The sequence below is a fragment of the Lissotriton vulgaris genome, chromosome 5 (assembly GCF_964263255.1).
Source record: "Lissotriton vulgaris chromosome 5, aLisVul1.2, whole genome shotgun sequence".
NCBI classification, from domain to species: domain Eukaryota; kingdom Metazoa; phylum Chordata; class Amphibia; order Caudata; family Salamandridae; genus Lissotriton; species Lissotriton vulgaris.
The window spans coordinates 762986051-763008555 of record NC_141693.1 but is presented as its reverse complement, the minus strand read 5'-3'; the positions used below and the strand labels follow the sequence as shown (position 1 = coordinate 763008555).

Here is a 22505-nt window from a genome sequence, read left to right as displayed (position 1 = left end):
TATGTGGAGTTTGGCTGAACCTTCTGCTTCAGTTCTTAGTTGAATGACCCAAAGTTGATGGTGTAGGATAACATGGGACAGAATGCTGGTCAAAGGCAGAGCAAACATTTGAGCTACAAGGCCATTAGGGGAGGAAGTTGTAAGTGTGCTGGGGGCTGCAAGTGTACCATCACTTCGAAAGCCTCGCCTTTTAATATGTGTGGCTGTTGTAGCTTTCCACAAGATAAGGAAATCACAATTACCCACTGGAGTTAATATACCAAAATACCAGGGGTTGCAGTAGAGACACTGCATGCAGTTTGACCTTACTGACATCACAGAAAGGGACTCATATTGCTGTTGATCCTGGATGTTCCTGGGAAGTGATGCCACATGAATTAACACTGATTACATAAAAATAATTGGCATTTCTGAAGTTCCATAGTAACTGTGTAATTAATATAACAACACAAAACAAATGTTTATTTTAGGACCCCAGCTATTGTAATGTGCTGACCTTATCTTTGAAAGTGGTACAGATAATGCAATACTTACCCTAAATTGTAGTGAGAGAGCAAAGTAAATGAGCCAACCTCTTCTAGGAGGAGGTTCAGGAGGGTTCACCCACAAAACATTTATTTTGTTTACAAAAAATTGAGTAAAATTGTGCATTTTTATAAGAACAACTGTCACATCAGTTTCCTAAAAAGCCATGGGCTCTGAAAGGGCACTTATTAAATATTCTAGTCCTTTCATAGTGTGCCAAGCCAAGGAAAACTGGTGCTCCACATGAGTTGACCTCATTTATTTCAAAATGTGGTATATCAAAAATTAACTCCATTGTGTCAGGACCAGTATTTTGTCATGGTTGCTCTCCTGCTTTATTCCATAGTTGCCCTCTCTTATGCCAATAATTATCTTAAATGTGCGAGAGATGGCATTTTGCCATGTGTGCCTCTATACCAAGAATTTCCTCAAGTATGTTAGCAATAGCATTTTTCCACTGGTGTCTCATAGACCAAGAATTACCTCTAGTATGACAGTGTCACAATTTTTCCATGGGCGCCCCTATTCCAAGAATTATCTCCTTTATGGCAGCACTGGTCTTTTACTATGGCTACTCCTCATGGCAGATATTACTTCTAGAATGCAAGTGCCAGTATTTTGGCCCAAGTATCTGTTAAGAATTGCCTCCAGTTAGCTAGCATCAGTTTTTGCCCCATTTGCCTCTATATTCCAAGGATTAAAGGACCAAACGGAGACTCATAAGCATCGCTCCATACTGTCACTCCACTCACTTACATTCACTTAATCATACTCATTCTCACTCGCTCACATAATCATTTTCACTCACTTGCACTTACTCTTTCATTCTTATGAACGCTATTGCCCTCACTTCTGCTCTCACTTACTCATTTACACTCAATCATTCTTACTCTCACGCATACTTTCTAAGTCCTACTCTCTCACCTATTCTCAATTAGGTTTACTCACTTTGAGTCACTCATTCCCACTCCCAGTTACACTCACTATCACTGATTTTATCTCACACTTTTGAATACATCCGTACACCCATTCTTATTCATTCTTGGTTGCCCACTCTTACTCACTAGCAATCACTCTTAATCTTACACATACACACACTGTTTCTCTCACAAGCACACTCTCACCCACAAGCACACACACAACATTTAAAGGCATTTTTTAACTTATCTTAGCAGTAAATGAAGGTCCCATTCGAGCTTCAAATAATCCATTTTAACATTAATAGTGAACAATATGCTATTATTCACTACTAGTATTATAAAAATGGGCAGAAAACAAGGGAAATGAAGCCCCATCACTCACAAGGGGGGAGCCATCTCTATGTTCTTGGCACCAAAGTTACAATCCCTGAGGTCAGGAGTAACACACGCAGTACAAAGGGTTTTAAAGGGGCAAGGTAGGAGTCTTAGCTTTGACTCTCTGGTGGGCCCTACATGGCATCCTTGCATTTGCTGCCTGAAGTCCCCGGCTGGAAAGCCTTCACCTTCATTCAAAATTAATTAGACTGGCAAGTCTTTTTTTCTCCTTTTTGAGTGCCCCTCAGTCAAAAAAGCATTTGGGCCCTCTTAAGGAGACAAGTGACGCCGTTCAGGTACACAATTCTGTGCAGGGTGGCATTGTGTCTACAGGGAGGATTTGCTGTTTCTCAGGTGATCTACAAAGGAACTGTGATATATGACAAACGTTGATTAAGAGATGTTGAGTAATTACATCTTTATTCATCTTGCTTCTTAACAATGAATACAATAACACTTGAGATATTTTCCTTCATAGCTCAGGATTCTCTAGGTCTTGAGAATAGGTTGTCTTTAATCCTCAATCCATGGCTCTCTTTCATAGAGATAATATGTGCTGTCTGTTCTATAGTGTTCATAGCACACAGTGAAGTATTCCTTATGGCAGGTTTAGTGGCCCTTTATTTGTTACTCTCTCAGAAGAGGGATTTATTCAATCCCTTGCAAGCCTGCTATTCCCTGGAAGGAAGAACAGGGGGCCATATTATCAAGAAAGGGCGATACATTATCGCCGCTTTTCTCGGCAGGAAACTGCCGCTAAAGCGGCGATAATGGGCTTGATATTATGCTCTTGTGAATTCCCATAGAAGCCCCTGTTCATACCAGAACATGGGCTTCTATGGGAATGCACAAGGGTATATTACCAAGCCCATTATCGCCGCTTTAGCGGCAGTTTCCGGCCGATAAAAGCGGCGACAATGTATCACCCTTCCTTGATAATATGGCCCAGGGTTCCTATGTAGGAGAACTGCCAGGGCCTGCTGCTCTTCTCCCTTTTTCATAAGTATCATAAATTATAATGTGGGCCACCCTTCCCTTCTCCATACCCTGTTTATCTTTAAGGAAGAAGATGGCGTTTCTGTCAGACAAATGCCATGGTCTTTTTATTCTCCTCCCTGTTTCCTTGTCCCAAAATTTAGTCCGGCACCACTTGCGAAGTCAATTAGATCAGGTCATATTTTTTGAAATCCTTATTGAAGTGTAGAGTCTTGATATTTGTTCAATTGCTTTTATTTTCTTATGTTTAAATACCACAATCAGCCAACGCGTTTCGTTCTGTACAACAGAACTTCTTCAGGGCTGTAATGTTAGAACATACATAGACAAAATATATAACACCAATTTAAAAACAATACAAAAATGCATATTAATGGACAAATATATATATATAAATATACATATACATAAAATACATCACAGCATACAATTGTGCATTACCTATTGGCTTTTTTGAGGGCCATATCCTCACCACCTTATACTCTTATAATTGTCTCAAAATGCCATTAATCAAAGACTCTTATGACCTGATATATCGATAATAATCTTAAAATATTTTTACCATACATCCAAAACGCCATTTAACATCCCGGTTCTCTCGCAGAATTATCATAAACATCCTTAATCAATAAGAAAGAGAGGAGGAACATACCGTTCTTGTTATGTTCACCAATGCTCAGTAATTCCTTGATATAATCATATATGTAATGTATCCAAAAAACAGGCGGGTCACAAAAATATTCTTATTATAGCATATTAGTCATAAATCTCACCATTTTAATTCGAGAAACTAGAAGAGGACAATAAATGACAAAAATCTCACAATACGGGGGGGGGGGCAACGAGTTGAGTCAATCAAAATTAAATGATTCATACAATCATCAAGTGCCGGACTCCTAATAACTGTCCGCACTATGATAACCACATCATCAAAAAGTATAAACATAAATGTAAAGGGGCCTACCATTGATTATAGGTCACTCCTTTTCAGTATGTATTCCATATGATCCTAAATTATGTCAGCGAGATATGATAGTTCAAATCACAATATTCCACAACAGTGGTCAGTAACCTGTGTGAATTAAAGGTACCCGCATTAGCCCACGAAAACAACAACTCCTATGTATATCCTTTTCACTCTCCGATACCTACAGTAGCCACATCGTTATTAGCAACATCTATACTAGTCATTCGGAGCATAGAAGCTGAACTAGTACCCAACCAAACCTATTCATTAACAAATAATTATATGATAGGTATTTAACATTATGCTATCAATGTTCACGGTTGAATTGCGTTGATAATTATCCAATAGCCATATCGCCATTCCGAAGTGGAAACAGCTAGTAAAAACTTCGCAATCCATTACATATTGAATTACCCCACCCCTTATGATTACAATCTCGCTGTTTCCTTACCTGCTCTGGCTTTATCTACCCTTGCTCTTACCTTCCCCTTCCCTTTCCATATTCCTTTAGGATTTTGCAATAGAAGAGGAGGGGTTGGCCTATCCCAAGGACATGGGATATGTTGGACCTCAAATGGGTTGGTTGAGAGGCCATGCATACTCTAAAAACCATAAATCCCTCCTTGTGGGATCAGTGACTCAATATGGCATCGAGTATGCCAGTCAGCTTTCTCCTTGAATGTAAAGGTTTTCATGACCGGACATGGACACACCCCTAGATGGTTGTGTGATGGAACAACGTATACCTCAACAACGAGTGCCTGAACTATGGGGTCTTAACCACGCGTATCTTTACCACCCATGCCTTTACCACGCAATTTCATTGTAAAGACATTATTGGTAAAGGGGCATGTGTGGTAAAGATCACACTCCTGCCCCTCTGCCCGGAGCCCTAATATTCTACCCTCATGTGGTCTGTCCTACACACCCCAGCCCTATAAAGTTTCCCAACCCCCTATCCTGAACCTTAATACTCGACCCCAGCCCCTAAAAACTACTTCGACCACTCCCGCTCTCCCTGAGCACTAAATCCAGGCCCCACCCCTAAAAAACCGACACTCACTTTTCCCCTGCCCCAGCCCAACTGCCCTCTTGACCTGAAAGAAGCCCCTTTTCTGTCTCCTGTCCTGACCCCTAAAACTCAGTCCCCAAATACTACTTCGACCCCATTCCCCCTCCCTGAACCCTAAAACCAGCCTGACCCCCTAAAATCTACCCCACTTACCCCCTGCCCCGTCCAACTGCCCCCTTATCCAGTAAACTACCCCCCAGCCCTGAAAGCTAACCCAACCCCCATCCCCCAAAACTACCCCAACCCAAACAAACTACCCCCCACCCCGTCCCCTGTCTGAGCCCTAAGACTCCCGACCCACTCCAAGCCATGAAAACTAGCCCAACCCCTAGAAACTACCCCCACTCCCCCAAAAAACCTACTTACCTCACCGCCTTGTCCCAATCTTTACTCTTCCTGCTTACTGCTCTTCCGCCAAGCTGCAGCCAGCAACTAGACCGCGCATATGCAATACATATGCATGGTTAAGGCAAGCATGGTTACCCGTGTGATGTCGGAACACATGTGAGTGAGGCTGTAATATTTCAACGGTTTCCCCTGCTAGATAGGGTCCATGTCCAACCTGTAACTCTCATCATACCTGCATTGGGAGCCACCTGGGACCACAACATCAGTTTAGGTGGGTCTCCATGGTTTGGCTCTTTTAAAATGAGAGGGCAATATTCCTTTGGGTGGAGCCAAAGTTCACCCTTGAGGCCAAAGTACACTCTTTGTATAAGTTAAAGAATTGTTAGCACTTCATTGGCAGACAAAAGCGCTGTCAGCCAGACCTAATACCTGCCAAGGCCACTAAAGAGCAAGCAGTCCTCACTCTCGAGCCACTACTGTTTTCTGAAAGCTGCGATTCAAGTAAAAATGCTGTACATTGAAAGGTCAGCTCATTTTACCTTCTTCAAACCCTGTTGTTTAGACATTATTTTTCCAACATCCGGTTTGGTGCCACCGCTGTATAATTTAGATGACTCTTCTGAAGGTAAATAATTGGTATTGATGTGGAAACGCACTTCGTATTAACTTGGGTACATTAAAGGCGCCTGTGATGCAGTTTATTCCAATGTGTTTGACGTATTTGCCTACTAGTTTGTTATGTTACCTTAGGTACACGCTGAGAATAGTTTCACTCATGCTGTTTGTTATTTAATCCCGTGCACAGGGTTGCCAAGGAGACTGCGAGCCACTAACCTGCTGTGGAAAGGAAGCACAGGGGAGGCTATTTCACTTCTCAAAGATGATGTGCTTGTCGCAGACCCAGGCACCAGGTTTGTGGCTGAACTGTGCCTCTTAATTCATAATCAAACAAGTTGAAGCATTTTTCTGCAGGTCAGCGTTTCTATATGTCTCTAGCTGCGGTGCAACCCCGATCTTTTCTGTGTTGGTGTTGTACCACAGATTTCAGCTCTGAACAGTTGAAGCATAGAGGCATAGAATTGGAGTGATGTGGTGGCAGTCACAAAATATAAAAGTATTTTTTTTATAGTTTTGAGAACTTCGTATTATGCAATAAAGTGAGTTGTGGGTGTGTGCGAAATTGTGATTTTCTGCAACATTTGCTATTTTTTGTGGAAAAACTGCAAAGGGTGCAACGTTTTTTTTGCTTTGAATCTTGGGGTCTCATTCGAAGTTCACAAAAAATGGTGTAAAATGCTTAAAACACATTGGGGCTGATTAGGATGGAGGATTTTCCGCATCCTCCGGGCTGGCGGAAGCCACCGCCGGCACGGAGGATGCGGAAAATCCTCTGCGGACCCACCAAAGACCCACCGCAACATTAGGATGGCTGGTGGGTCCTGGTTTCAGTCCGCCACTTTTCCGCCGCGGTTGACTTACAACGCAGCGGAAAAGCTGTAACATGGCTGGCGGTGTATATCAGACACTGCCTGCCATATTAGAATAGAGTAAAAGAGATGCTTTTCCATGGTGGCTTTTCCGACATGGAAAAGCATACGGAATTTGACTTCGGGGGCCCATTGCGGGCCCCCTGGGTGAAGGGGGGGTGGGGGGGTGCATATGGGGGGTACCATAGGTACCCCCCTGCATTTGTATGCAGAAATCGGCAGGCACTGCGCTTGGCCTGCCGCTTTCTGCATACAAATGCAATGTATGCATTTTTAACATTGCGGTGGGTGCAGCTTGAAGCTGCACCCGCCGCAATGTTAAAGATAGAGGATGTGACTGCCACCCTGACGGTCACATCCTAATCTGCAAGGAGGGAACGCCGCTGCCCATGCGGACGTTCCCTCCTACTCTGGGGTCACGGACGGACTCAAGTCCGTCCGTGATCCTAATGAGCCCCTATATTTGGGAAGTAGTTCGACTTATGCTTGGGTAATAAAAGAAATTGTCTGTACTAGATACTCATCACCAAAACCCTCTCCTTCCAGGTGCGCATTGTAATTGTAATGTTGAGCAAGGAATACAAACAATGTTGCCAGAAACTGTCTTTTGAGGTCACTAACCTTTTTTATAGGCTTTACGCTCCCTGACCTGGAAATCAACTCCTAGTACTTTGATGGCTGGGATAGCATGTTTCAGATCTTGTCCTGGAAGATGTTGTCCTCCATGACTGTAGCCTACGTTGACCCTCTATGTTCTCTATATGATACGTTTCCCCTCTTGAGGGGTGTCTTAAGCAGAAACTTTACATGTTGCTGCTCTGCCCATACTTTGCACATTTTCCAAAATAACAGCATCACCAATTGTGAGATTGGATTCCTGCTGTGATATTTTGTTTTCAGACCCTCTTCTTTTGTTCAAATTTGTACTTACCAAATATATTAGCTTTAATCAATTTCAATTTCCATATGAGTTTGTATGTGTCAGTCCTTGTCCGCACAAAATCAAAATCACTTTGTGAACAGAACGACAGATGACAGACCAAATTTCAATACCTCAGTTTCTATTATAGTTAGAGTCCTATGTGATGGATTGATCTCAATACCAGCATTGCCTCCATTTGTTTGTAGGTTCTCCTAGAGCTGCTTGTCTTTGGTGGGTTTCTGGGGCGGACTTGCCTCTGCCACTTCAAGTTCCATCTCAAGCTTTGCCTTTTCTGTCGCATCTCTAAGTTTAGTTCTTCAAGCTCCAAGCTGCCAGAGGATTGTTTTCGAAGCAGCTAAACCTAAATAAAATCCGAAATGTTGTTCTCGCCAATTTCAGAGACATTGTATATGAGATTACATAAGCTCGTGCTCACTTACCACCAATTCCTGTTTGTATTGGCAATTATCAAATAGATTGCTGCACACTTGATTTTTGAGAAGTGAAATATATTAAGATTCTTGGCAATTTTATTTAAAATAAATTAGTACAGCTTAAACTAGCCGTTTTTATTTATAGGTTTAATATTATGTATTCTAATTCCTCCTGTTATCGCTGGGCACTCCGTTACTGGAAACGCTGCTCCTGACCGCTGTGTGCCGCCCCTGCTCGCCGGACCCGCTTCGCGGGTCCCGCTTCGCGGATACACAGCGGCTGCCAATTTACAAGGGGCCTGACTCAACCGGCAGGGCTGCGAGGGTAGAGCGGAGGACTCCATAGACCAGGAGTCCCCGCGCGCCCGTTACCAGCTGGGCTCCTCTCCCTGCCGGCCCCGCCCCCAACACCGGGAAAGCAGAAAAGGCAGCTGAGCCTTCCCTCTTTGGATTCCTCCTGTTATCGCTGGGCACTCCGTTACTGGAAACGCTGTTCCTGACCGCTGTGTGCCGCCCCTGCTCGCCGGACCCGCTTCGCGGGTCCCGCTTCGCGGATACACAGCGGCTGTCAATTTACAAGGGGCCTGACTCAACCGGCAGGGCTGCGAGGGTAGAGCGGAGGACTCCATAGACCAGGAGTCCCCGCGCGCCCGTTACCAGCTGGGCTCCTCTCCCTGCCGGCCCCGCCCCCAACGCCGGGAAAGCAGAAAAGGCAGCTGAGCCTTCCCTCTTTGGATTCCTCCTGTTATCGCTGGGCACTCCGTTACTGGAAACGCTGTTCCTGACCGCTGTGTGCCGCCCCTGCTCGCCGGACCCGCTTCGCGGGTCCCGCTTCGCGGATACACAGCGGCTGTCAATTTACAAGGGGCCTGACTCAACCGGCAGGGCTGCGAGGGTAGAGCGGAGGACTCCATAGACCAGGAGTCCCCGCGCCCCCGTTACCAGCTTGGCTCCTCTCCCTGCCGGCCCCGCCCCCAACGCCGGGAAAGCAGAAAAGGCAGCTAGCCTTCCCTCTTTGGATTCCTCCTGTTATCGCTGGGCACTCCGTTACTGGAAACGCTGTTCCTGACCGCTGTGTGCCGCCCCTGCTCGCCGGACCCGCTTCGCGGGTCCCGCTTCGCGGATACACAGCGGCTGTCAATTTACAAGGGGCCTGACTCAACCGGCAGGGCTGCGAGGGTAGAGCGGAGGACTCCATAGACCAGGAGTCCCCGCGCGCCCGTTACCAGCTGGGCTCCTCTCCCTGCCGGCCCCGCCCCCAACGCCGGGAAAGCAGAAAAGGCAGCTGAGCCTTCCCTCTTTGGATTCCTCCTGTTATCGCTGGGCACTCCGTTACTGGAAACGCTGTTCCTGACCGCTGTGTGCCGCCCCTGCTCGCCGGACCCGCTTCGCGGGTCCCGCTTCGCGGATACACAGCGGCTGTCAATTTACAAGGGGCCTGACTCAACCGGCAGGGCTGCGAGGGTAGAGCGGAGGACTCCATAGACCAGGAGTCCCCGCGCGCCCGTTACCAGCTGGGCTCCTCTCCCTGCCGGCCCCGCCCCCAACGCCAGGAAAGCAGAAAAGGCAGCTGAGGCTTCCCTCTTTGGATTCCTCCTGTTATCGCTGGGCACTCCGTTACTGGAAACGCTGTTCCTGACCGCTGTGTGCCGCCCCTGCTCGCCGGACCCGCTTCGCGGATACACAGCGGCTGTCAATTTACAAGGGGCCTGACTCAACCGGCAGGGCTGCGAGGGTAGAGCGGAGGACTCCATAGACCAGGAGTCCCCGCGCGCCCGTTACCAGCTGGGCTCCTCTCCCTGCCGGCCCCGCCCCCAACGCCGGGAAAGCAGAAAAGGCAGCTGAGCCTTCCCTCTTTGGATTCCTCCTGTTATCGCTGGGCACTCCGTTACTGGAAACGCTGTTCCTGACCGCTGTGTGCCGCCCCTGCTCGCCGGACCCGCTTCGCGGGTCCCGCTTCGCGGATACACAGCGGCTGTCAATTTACAAGGGGCCTGACTCAACCGGCAGGGCTGAGAGGGTAGAGCGGAGGACTCCATAGACCAGGAGTCACCGCGCGCCCGTTACCAGCTGGGCTCCTCTCCCTGCCGGCCCCGCCCCCAACGCCGGGAAAGCAGAAAAGGCAGCTGAGCCTTCCCTCTTTGGATTCCTCCTGTTATCGCTGGGCACTCCGTTACTGGAAACGCTGTTCTTGACCGCTGTGTGCCGCCCCTGCTCGCCGGACCCGCTTCGCGGGTCCCACTTCGCGGATACACAGCGGCTGTCAATTTACAAGGGGCCTGACTCAACCGGCAGGGCTGCGAGGGTAGAGCGGAGGACTCCATAGACCAGGAGTCCCCGCGCGCCCGTTACCAGCTGGGCTCCTCTCCCTGCCGGCCCGCCCCCTCGGGGTAATCAGCCCTCCCATAAAGCAAAGGTAACAACCCCGCTGCGCGGGAGCGCACGGGAGGGCGCCGGGAGAAGCCCGGGACAAGCCCGGGACAAGGGCGGGACCGTCTGTGGCTGTCAGGGGCCGAAGGAGGCCGGGCTGGGCCACCCCTCTTGCCAGCGCCATACACCATCTATCTCAGTAAGTGACATAGATTCTCCTGCATTATCTTGTAACCAATATGGCAACGACTGCTAACACAAGCCCTGCAATCAGCCATTTGATGTCTCTTCCAACGGAGCCTGGTCCTCAGGCCATTGGTCCCTTAGACAAATTCTTCTTTAATCGCTCACTGACAATAGACAAAGAACTAACTTTGGCTGAGAAGCGTGCTGAGCGTAGGCTATCCATCGAAATACTTAAGAACTCTACGGACAAGTTTCCAAATGTAGCCTACCCCACTTTGGTAACCCCTTTATCTTCAGTGAACCTCCCAGTCACATACGAACACTTTGAGGTTCAGGGTGATAAAGCAAATAAGAGTGTCGTGGCAGATTCAAATAATCCTTGTGGTAGTATATCCCACTCATCACCGCACTCTGATTTGGGTCCTCAGGTTACATCGGCCAATTCCAAAACTGGGTCCAAAAGGAAACGTCCAGCTTCCGTACAAAAATGCAAAAAGATGGTCAGACCTCCACAAAAACTCAGGAAGTTACATAAACTTGTGAACATTGGGAAGGTAGTTAACGAACCAGTTCAAAGTACAGGAAGTGTAATACTAACTATCCCTGTATCCCAGGATAATCAAGACAAAGCGGACAATTCTTGTTCTGTTTCCAACGTACCAAGTAAAGAAAATGTTGTATCATTTGCAAATGTGCTTCCAGAATTGGAAAAAATGTTTAGACTGCTACTTACCCCCATTGAGGATAGAATTGCTAAGCTCGTAGATAGGTTAAACCACTTTGAGCAGACAACTCTAGACAATTTCTATTCTACAAAATCCCTGATTAAAGCAAACAGGGCGGAAACAAACTCAAACCCCAGGTCGTAAATAACCCTCATGTACAGGACAAGGGTAGAAATCCCCGAAATGGCTCTCCTTTACTTCCAAAACAAAACAAACCTCCAGCTAAAGCCACTGCAAAAACCTCAGATAGGGCCGAGAAAGTGACTGCGGGTTCTGAACCATCGCAGTCGACTTCAACACATCCTACACAGCCCATATTAGCCCAGACGCAAAACCAACCGGCCGTTGCAAATGTTGTGGTTACTTTGTGCCAACAAGTGGGTAAAGTACCAACATCTGTAAACGTAACCAACAATACACGCATACCTCCAAACATCCCGGGGGGAGGAAACTGGGCTAATGTACACCAGCTGGCTGGTAAATCTTTAACATCGTCCCAAGCAAATAATAAACTACAGGTGCAGAAACCTGCCCTCCAACCTGTTCCCCAAGTTCCCAAATCCATCCCAACGCCCTTGCCAAAGCCACCTCATAGAAAACCCCCAATCAATCTTACTCCAGACTCCTTCCCCTATGTGGCAGTTCTTATCAATGTACCACCTTTACCCCCAGGACAGAGAGAAAATTTCCAGATGCTTAAAAACAAGTCCATGCACTGGTTAAAGGAAAATCGCCCTCTGCCGGGTGATATTGATGGGCTAATAATAGGGGCAAGGAGAATTGACTGGATGGGTTATACACCAAAAACCCTGGGGGGGGACTGTATAGTGGTTAACTTCCAAGATCCTAGGGTGGTGGGATGGATAACAAGGCAGGGATGGGGAACAAATAAGGGTGGTATTGGTATTGTAGACCTTACCTTTTTTTACCCCCGACCCTCAAGTGTAACCACAAGTCTACTCAACGAGCACTTAATCCCCCCCATTGTACCATGGCCAGTTATTCCTTTACCACCTCCCCCTGCAGGTCATAATCATACCCCACATACATATTACAATCCCTATGTAGGATGGCAGGATTCGGGCTGGGGGTATTGACATACTGGTATTGATAGCATGGGCGGAATTATAAAAGAAGTAGAAGGGTTACGTGATGTTTGTGGTAATACCATTGCTATAAATCTATTGGAGAACAACATTGAGGCTGGGTGTGTGGCTGAAGAAGGTGGCTTAAGACTGGGAACACTAAATACAAATGTCTTATACCCTGCAATAGATGATTTAACTGTGGACCCAACAGATGATTTAGAAAGGCTGATTAGTCCAATGGAAAGCCCAATGTCAGCCCATGTATTTCCACTTGTCAAAGCTCGGGACGTGACAAATGCAGATATTGGTACCCTCTTATCTTGGAATGTCGCCGGGTTGGCTAGCAAGTTGGATTCCCAACTTTGGGTGGATTTCATAAGTGGTTTTGACATTTGTTGTTTTCAAGAAACCTGGGCTTGTGATCCACTCTTTTGCCTAGGTTACTTGAATTATTGTATACCAGCCTCAAAAGGGGGAAGAGGGCGGCCCACGGGTGGCCTAACAGTTTGGGTTAGACAGGGTTTGCACATTGACATAAAAATCTTAGACGTGGGAAATATTGATCTACAAGCTCTCAGAATCTCTGTTGCAAAAGGCCAACCAATAGATTTATACAATGTTTATGTGAGAGGAGACAAAGTAACAAATCTATCTACTATTGAGTTGTTGTCTGATGTCATGGAGGTCAATTCCCAGGAAAATGTAAAGATAATTGTTGGGGATCTAAACAGGACTTTTGAACCCTTGGACTGTACAAATGACCTTATGGAGAGTGAAGAGGATAATCTCTGGGGAGTACCGTCTCTAAACCTAAAACCTGTGAAGCGATGGACAAAAGAGATTTTATTGCTAAATGGAATTTGTTTGGAACATGGTCTAAGAGCTCTTAACGGCAGGACACCCGGTGACAAGGAGGGCAGCTACACTTTTGACAATGGCATTAATAGGAGCCGAATTGATTATATATTGTGTAGTCTCCAGCTGTGGAATGGGGTTGTTGACATGGCTGTTAGGCCCCGGGTTGAAAGTGACCACAACCCCCTATGTGTGTCACACAAGTGGTGGAATACAGGTTCAGGAAACCCTACTGAGACACACGATGAAACCCCTCTTTTAAGTAACGATGAGCGAAGGTTAAAATGGCCCAAGGTACTAGCAAATGAGGCCACTATGACATATATTACCAATGAGGTTGATCGTGCAATTTCCGCGATTGAAGCAGTAGTCCCAGTGGTTCCAGGGGACAACGGTATCACTGAAATCCACAATAAGTTATTCTCCCTTTTAAGACCATGTTTTTTCATTAAGAAAAGAAAAGGGAAGAAAACTAAGGAAGTGGGCAGGTGGTTTGATAACCACTGTAGAGCAGCACGTCTAGATTTGGGGCATGCAATAAGGAACAGGGACCGTGCTGCAGTGACAAAGAATAGGAAACTGTACAAATCAGCCATCTATCGTGCTAAAAAGAAATGGGACGAAGACCATTGGGCCCAATTAAAAGAAGCCTCTGATAATAAAGACTCAATGTTATTCTGGAAAATTATCAAGTGGGGTAGTGGTGCGGGCCCAGCAAAACCCGACAACAATGTACCAGTGGAATCCTGGGTCGATTACTTCGGGCCACAGTACGCGGAAAGTAATAAATCCGTGGCCGCTGACAATATAAAACTGGTTTATGCATCCGAAGATCTATTCTCCCTTAGTGAAGCAGAAATTGCCATCTGTTCCGCGAAATGTGGGAGGGCGCCAGGCCCAGATGGTATCCCCCCTGATATTTTCAAACATGATGTGACTAGATGGGCGAGATACACCCTCCTTGTAGCAAATGCCCTAGCAAAGGGGGCAGTGGTTCCAGACATTTGGAAGGGTGCAACCATTATCCCCATCCACAAGAAGGGCGATCGCTCATTGCCTGCTAATTATAGGCCTATAAGTTTAATAGCCACCATGCAGAAAATAGTCGGGAGAATGGTAACAAACCAACTAATGGACTGGGTAGAAGATAATAGCGCCCTCTCCCCATACCAAGCGGGATTTAGGCGAGCAACTAGTACCATTGACCAGGTCTTCCGCTTCACTATATTGCGGTGGAAGACCGTCGAACTGGGAAGGGGCAACCTGTACGTCGCGTTTGTCGACCTGCGGGCGGCGTTCGATCTAGTCCCCCGGTACAAGCTATGGTCGGTTCTCCAAAAGCTGGGGATTCCTGCAGAACTGCTAACATTAATCATGCGACTGCATGAATCCAACTTTGCCAGAGTCCAGTGGGGAGGAAGTAGGGAGATAACATTGGACTTCCCTGTGGAAAGGGGTGTTAGGCAAGGCTGTTCCATGGCCCCTCTACTTTTCTCGTTATTCATTAATGGGATAGTCGAGAGAATGTTGAGGGCTAGTGTAGATGCCCCATCGTTAGCGGACACCAGGGTTCCGATCCTGATGTTCGCTGACGACACTCTTATTTTGTCTAAGACCCCCATGGGGCTGCAACGTGCATTAAGCATTTTTGATGCTTTTTGCTTGGAGCACGGGCTAGAGGTAAATGTAGGAAAAACCAAACTAATGGCCTTCTCTGCAGGACGCAGAAGCTATCCTAAGATAACCCTAAATAACAGCAGGCTCGATATAGTTAATGAATTTACGTATTTGGGAGTGCAGATCGCGGGGGGGGGACTGGCTGGACGCATCATGTGAATAAAGTAGTCCTAAAGCATCAGCAGCTTTCAGGTGCCCTAAGGGGGGAACACCGTAAATCAAAAACAAAACCTATAAAACCCGCAATGACAGTGTACGATGCGAAGGTTTTGGGTGCCACCTTATATGGCGCGGAACTATGGGCTTGGAATAGTCTGGGGGCTCTTCAGACTTCCGAGAACAAGTTCATGCGAGGGATTACTGGACTTCCACAGAGTACCCCCCTAATCCCATTGTTCTTGGAGTTAGGCAGACGTACGATTGTCGACAGAGCTCGATTGCGACCAGTTCTTTACTGGAGACGCCTTTGGACGACTCCAGAAATAAGACAGTATGCAGAGGGCTTCCTGTGGATAATCAAGGAAGATATCTTCCATAAGATAAAATGGTTAAAACACTTGAAGACCATGCTGGTAAATCTAGGGTTTTCGAATCTTTGGAACAACCCCGAGGGAGAAATCTTCCCAAGCAAAGAAGCCCTCAATGAACAATATTGGGATTGGGTGGGAGGCAAGATGCTGAATGACACCAGGGCAGATTCTATGTCTGGTCGTTTCCTGGAGACTAAAATTTTTCCTGTCCTAGAAAACTACTGGGCCAATATCACGGTACCGATGGACAGGAAACTTGTCTTCCAGTTAAGGTCAGGATCTATCCCCCTTAAGAAATTGACATCTGGCTGGCACAGATCCACTAACAACCTATGTCCTGCTTGTGAAAATGCCGAGGAGAGCTTAGGCCATTTTCTCTTTGCATGTCAAGCCTATGTAAATCCGAGGAGAAAATGGCTCTCGCCGGTATGTAAAAATTTGGGGACACGCGATAGTTCAGTGGCCTTAAGAATCCTATGCACAACAAACCAGGATTCGATAGTCATGGGGGTAGCCAAATACATGGGTTGGGCTTGGGCGATAAGACAACGGTCTTTGGGGGGTAGCAGGTAACCAGGGATTCCTTTTAATAAATTAATAAATTTTTATGTAATTGGTATAAATTGTTTTATCTGTAATGTTGTATGAGCTGCACTGCGTTTAATGAATTTTTTATTCTGTGACTATGTATTTTTTGTGTAATTGTTTTGATTTTATGTGCTTTTATGAGAATTGTCTCGAATAAAGCTTATACAAACAAACAGTATTCTAATTAAAAACTACTTGATGCAAATTACACTATAAGCTAAAACAAACTTGTGTTAAAAATGTACATACATTTTATAAACAAAATAATACGTAAAAATATTAAACATATTTTATGTTTGTATACATTGTTTTTTGAACTATATTGCATTTTTTGCTAAATAATTGCACTTTCTATTCAGGTTTAGATAATATTATTTAAAAAATACATATATATTGTTTTACTTTTTCCATATTTCCCTACACTATAATTTTTGATGTAGATATTTTGGTTATGTCTTGTTATTTTTAAATCCTATATTTACACAGTAGATATTTTGTGTGCATGTATTTTTAGACTCACATTTTTTTTTATATTAGTCACTATTTTTATTATTCGCATTTTGTGAGTATGTTAGGTCAATGTTTTGGCTGTCAGTATTTTTATATACTATGAAAGCAAGGGGAACCCAAACATCGCTAGGGACCTGAGGTAAATATGTAATTATCAAAGAACAGTGGCCCCTAATAAACAATATTATTGACAATCTTTTTTACATGTAATGAAAAAACATAGGAAAGATAATAAACAGCAGATGCGAGATTTGTGGTCCATGTTATAAGTCTTATAACTCTGACCCTATTTGTACAGTTGTATTATGTTCAAGTTGACAGTGTTCTTGTTCCCTAGCTAGACATACTGATCACTTTACTCACATGTGTGTATTTCACTGATAAGAGCGCTAAGCGTGATTTTACACACTGACACCTTTTGTTTATGATCATTCTTATGTTTTCTCATTAAATAGAAAATTGACTGTCCGTAATATTATTGTTGTATATTAGGGGCCATTTTTTTTTTAAAGACCTTTATTGTACAAAATGCGTCATACACAGCTTACAGCTTACAACCCCTGAGGGCCAGCCGTGTGATCAATAACCTTAGAAAATGTTGTCAGGTGAACACAGCCGTGTGGCCGACTACCCTGAGGTTCGGCGGCGTAAAGTTTTGGCAGCACTTACATTTAGCAATTCACATATCTCAAGAAGTAGACAGGTCTGTAGGGTTTTATCGTTTTGTAGAGTAACAGTGGTGTTTCGTCATCGTCGACATTTGGATAGCAGCCCGCTCCCATGAGTGAATGTTATAGGTGAGTATATCAATAAGTTTCTTTTCCCCACTGGAACGCTGGGCATCAGGTTCCCCTCCAAGATATCCATAGGGTTACGGTAAATGTGGATTCCTAGGTACCTGAACGTCGTGGAATACCATCGTAGCCTTTCGCCACCGATGTATACGTCACTCTCGGGTGCGTCCGGGTCAAAGGAGTAGGCTCCAGACTTAGCCCAATTGACTCTCAAGCCCAACATCTCCTCAAAGGTGCGGAAAATGTCCTCGAGGGATTCCGGGACATGAGTCAAGTCTCTGACGTAGAGGAGAAGATCATCCACATACAACGATATCACCTGGAGACCGTCCGCCATCGGTATTCCGCACTCCGCTCCTCGGGTCCGGAGGATCGTGGCTAGGGGTTCCATGGCCAAGGAAAACAGCAAGGGTGACAGTGGGCAGCCTTGTCTGGTGCCTCTCCGTACACGGATAGCATCGGAAAGTAACGCACCAGTGCGGACCCGAACTGTGGGTCTACGGTACAATAAGCCAACCATAATCCCATAACTGTCCCCCAATTCAAGTTTGTCCATGACCGCCCGCAGGTATGGCCATTCCACCGAGTCAAATGCTTTCTCTAGATCCAGCACTAGGCACCCGGTGCGTGGCCAGTGGTGTGTTGCGTACTCCTGTATGCGGAATAGGCTGCGGATGTTATAGGAGGTGTGTCGTTTTGGTACAAATCTGTTTTGATCATGGTGTACCAGGGTTGGGACCAGGGGGGCCAGTCTCCGGGCCAGGGTGGAAGCAAGGATCTTATAATCAGTATTGAGGAGGGCCAGGGGACGGTAAGAGCCCAATTGCTCGCCATCTCTGCCGGGCTTTAGTAAGAAAATGAGGTTAGCCTCATTGCGCGTGGGTGGGAGGAAGGAGTCCTCCGCGGCCGCAGCGTATATCTTTAACAGTTGGGGGATGAGTATGTCCGAGCCAGCCTTATAAAATTCGGCGGGTAAGCCGTCTGGACCAGGGGATTTGCCGTTTGACAGGTTGAAGATAGTATTAGGGGCCATTCTTATGGTAGAATTATTGATATTATTAATAAATATTTTTGGACTACAATATTTTGTGATCTATATTGTGACATGCAACCAACTCTCTGCTTCTGTATTCTTTTTACGCTTTTCCAGTATTACATCACACACATGTATTTCCTGCACTAACTGTGCAAGAAAGGTAAAGCAGAACTTTTACTCTACAATCTTTATATTTAGAAATCTCTCACTTCAAGGCCTAGCTCCTGTTTTTTTGCTATATTTTGTTTATTAGAAAGGATATCTTTCCTATGTTTTATCTAACTCAATCGTGCACTTAGTGGCTCACTAGGGAATGTCAATATGGAAACAAAGATAGATCTCCAACAGAAAAACAATTTGAAACTTACAATATGGTTTGGGCTCATTTCACAAAGTAATTGATGAAAATATGCACTAGTATTATGTTGTTTTGGTAGGCACTTGAAGCTTATGTTCCAGTACTAAATTGCTTCAATATCAGAAATGGAAAATATTTCTAAGATTATTTCTTTCTTTCATTTTAGGTGCCACTACAGTAATCTGGCTTTTTCCATGCTAGCCCATGTGTTGGCGGAGCAAACTCCAGAGGGCAATTACCAGCACTGGGTTTCCGAAAATATCCTAGATCGTGTGGGCATGGAAGATACAGGCTTTGACCTCACTCCGCCAGTCCTCTCCCGAATGGCAGTGGGCTTCTACAGCAGCGGGCAGACAGCACCTCTGTATGATCTTGGTTGGTATAGACCTTCAGGTCAGATGTACTCTACAGCTGCTGATCTGGCTAAGTTAGCTATGGTGCTACTGGGTACCTACCATCGGCGACTCCTTGAACCAGACACAATGAAAACGATGCTCACGCCACTTTTCAAGTGTTCTACCAATTACTTTGCAAATAAGACGGGCACCCCATGGGAGGTCAATGAACAGCATGGGTATGATATCATCAGAAAAGACGGTGACTTAGATGGCTATGCAGCAACCTTTTCCCTGGTTCCTAAGCTGCGTATGAGTTTCATTATTTTGATGTCAGGGGCCCGGCCAAAGGGTGAAGACATTGTTGTCCAAACATATGATCAACTTATTCCTGCAATTGAAAAAGCATTCAGGGAAGCAGACAAAAGGCTAAATCCTCCTGGAAGTCCAACTCCATACGTGGGGTACTACACATATGCCAACCTAACATTTTATGAGATTAAAGCGGATGCTGGTGGTGTTCTGGTCATGCAACAGTTCGGCCCACACATCGAGGAGCTTATTCCAGAAAAATATCGAACTATAAAACTTCAACACCTGGAGGAGCGTATCTTTCAAGTCGTATTTGATAAGGAATTTCCATGCATCCTGCGTCTTGGCTCTTCCTCCGTCTCCCTGGAGACCCAGAATGGGCAGCTCTTTAACTTTTATCCCTTTGACAGCAAAGGTTTGTCCCCTGGTTTTGATGCTCCTGGCCTCAATACCTACAATGTGTTTCGTATACAGAATAAACCTACATTTTACAACTAATGGCTTTCTCTAAAATTGTTTTTGGCAATCAACTTTGATGAGTTCTTCTCTTAATACTGGCAACCTCTACTGCCTCCGATTTGGAGACCTGAGCCACAGTGCCAAACGTCTAATTAGACTGTGGGACTCTCCATATTTGCTTGTTGGGTTGTCCAGATTTTGTCATGCAAGCAGAGAAACACCATACTCATCCAGATGGACTTCTACGTGGCTTGGATTAAGCACCATGGATGGTACAGAACCACTTGAGTTTGTTATGGACATTTCTGCACACAATTTCAAATTTCCATCTCGCATAATCAACAGTGTGACCATAAAGGGGCCTAGAAATTGCTCTTGATATCTTGTACTAAGCTACTGCACTTTGACTCGGCTGAAGAGGGCCCTTTTATTCAAGGGCATCTACTTCACCTCTAATCAAGAACTGCAGAAACTTTTACATTCAAAATGGGCTTCTTTTAATAGCATTGTACAAAACAAGTATACAGCCAACTACTGAGGCTGGCAATCAGTGTATCATTTGTAAAAAAAATAAAATGCATTCGCCACAAAGTTTTTCTTAGTACCCACCAATAGTGTTGCTGATAGCTGGGGTCCTTTGAATACCAATGCTGCCTATTCTGATTTCACTGTTTTCGTCCTCCATCCTACATTTAGTGTGTATTACTATTGCAGATTCTTTTTCATCCCTGCTTTGCCCCCTTGTTACTGTTTTCCTGTGTTTCATTTATGTTTCCTTTGTTTGTTCTACCGTTGTCTCTCTCACTCCCAAAGTTGTTTGATGAAAACTATTGCGCGGTCCCTAAACTTGAGTGCCATTACCCCCCACCTGTAACCACCTGCACAATGTAAGCACTGATAGGCATCCGAAACTTTGATATGGTGGGACAATGCAATTCTGTGTCTAACTGCGTTGCTGTGGGTAAAAATAACAGAGACCTGTACAATAAATATTAAATGTTTGCCACGTGTTTTGGAAAGTTGTTCACAGATAAAGGTTTCAGGCTGCCTAAGGTGTATTCTTCATCCATTTTGCTAATATTTCATTTGTTGTTTAAGTGTGAAGATTTAATTTAAGGCCTGAAAGGTGAGGCTTGAGAAAAGAACAAAAACTTTTGTAATCCAGGGATTTAGAACAAGCAATGCGATTGGTGTTTGTGCTTGTAATCTTCAGACTGTATTACACCAACAAAGAGATGTATTTATGACTCGAACAATGTGTTTGAATATGTATTCTTTTCCCCATTAGGCTCTGGATGCCTAATAGGTGCTTTAATAGAATGACAGTCAAGGGACAGTGACTAGATAGGGAAGAAAGAAACACAGACGTGGGAGGGGTTCAGAGGAATTGGAAGCCAAATAAATGTAGAAGATAATGATGGTGCCATACAACTAAGGTCAGTGAGCTATACTATTTTCAAGTAAAAACAGTAATAATTACAACCTAGGAACCCTCTTTTAATAAGTCCCGGGTGGTTTAATGATATATAGACTATTGGTCACAGCATCAATTATGTAACTTGATTGACGTCAATACAGCTAATACTATTTGCACACAGACCAATTGAGAAAGAAAGTAAAGGAGAGCCGTATGACACGATTCAATATAAAAATTTAAATAATTATTGGCAAAGCTAATAGATCCGGCCTTGCCAAGCATGTCAATTTTTTTTATATATCCTTTGAGGACACAGTTAACATGCAAACATACAAAAATATAAAAATATAGGAGTGAACTTCCACCCTGGCAAATCCCATCACTGAAACTGAGGTGCACTCCTTTTCAGTTGTCAGCACCACAATGGCTCAAGGTGAGGTCATCTTAAACTCTTTTTATTTCGTTTTTTTAGTATGAATAGGGTCATGAAAAAAAGGTTAAAAGGGTTATTGGGCAGAATTTTGTATGAATTATTAATTTTGAATCAGTCCTGTACCAGCGACAGGAGACTAGAGCCCCTTGCCCATCCGTGCAATTCTTGTAGGGTTCGGTGGAGGAGAGAAGTGATTACTTCTTCAAGCTATCGGTAATTCCCAATCTTAATAGCTTTTGACTGTAATTTTGTGTGATATATTTAGTTTCTGAAGTGTTTTGTCAGTAGAGCATTGCTTTGAGCCCTGCACTTATAAGCAAACAACAGCTTTCTTAAGCAATGAAAACAAGAGGCCACCATTTAACTGAGCGTCCCCCTCTTTGCAGCTTATTTTCATTTGTTTCTGCCCTTTCCATTAGTAACACAAAAATAATGCTTTTCTGCTGTGTTCATAGTTAATTGTTTACACCTTGTGACTTTAGAGACAGGTGACCATCACTATAATATGTGCTACCCTCATTGTAAAAAATGTAAATTAAGGGGCAGATTCTGCAGATTTGATGCAGTACAATGCAGCAAGACAACTTACCGTGCTGAGCAGTGGTGCGTCAAATTGAGAGGGCAGGAATGTGCCATATCTGTCAATGAAAAACAAAAGGAAATGATGGACAGAGCGTTGACAATACAAGCACTCACCCCCAGTCAACTGGTCTGGGTTTAATCCATCACCGTTCTTTAGCCCACTCTGCCACCCCAGTTCAGACATGGCCATATGCAAATCAGTCT

General features: G+C 44.9%; 1 protein-coding gene across 1 annotated transcript in view; it reads left to right on the top strand.

Moving 5' to 3' along the window:
• LACTBL1 (lactamase beta like 1) overlaps positions 1–20870 on the top strand; it is a 458138-nt gene extending 437268 nt beyond the window's left edge. The window contains exons 6-7 of the mRNA XM_086920206.1: positions 6009–6114; positions 18930–20870. Of these exons, the coding sequence (XP_086776332.1) occupies positions 6009–6114; positions 18930–19908 (1085 nt within the window). The 3' untranslated portion in view covers positions 19909–20870. The remainder of the gene's footprint in view (positions 1–6008; positions 6115–18929) is intronic.
• The last annotated feature ends 1635 nt before the right edge of the window (positions 20871–22505 follow it).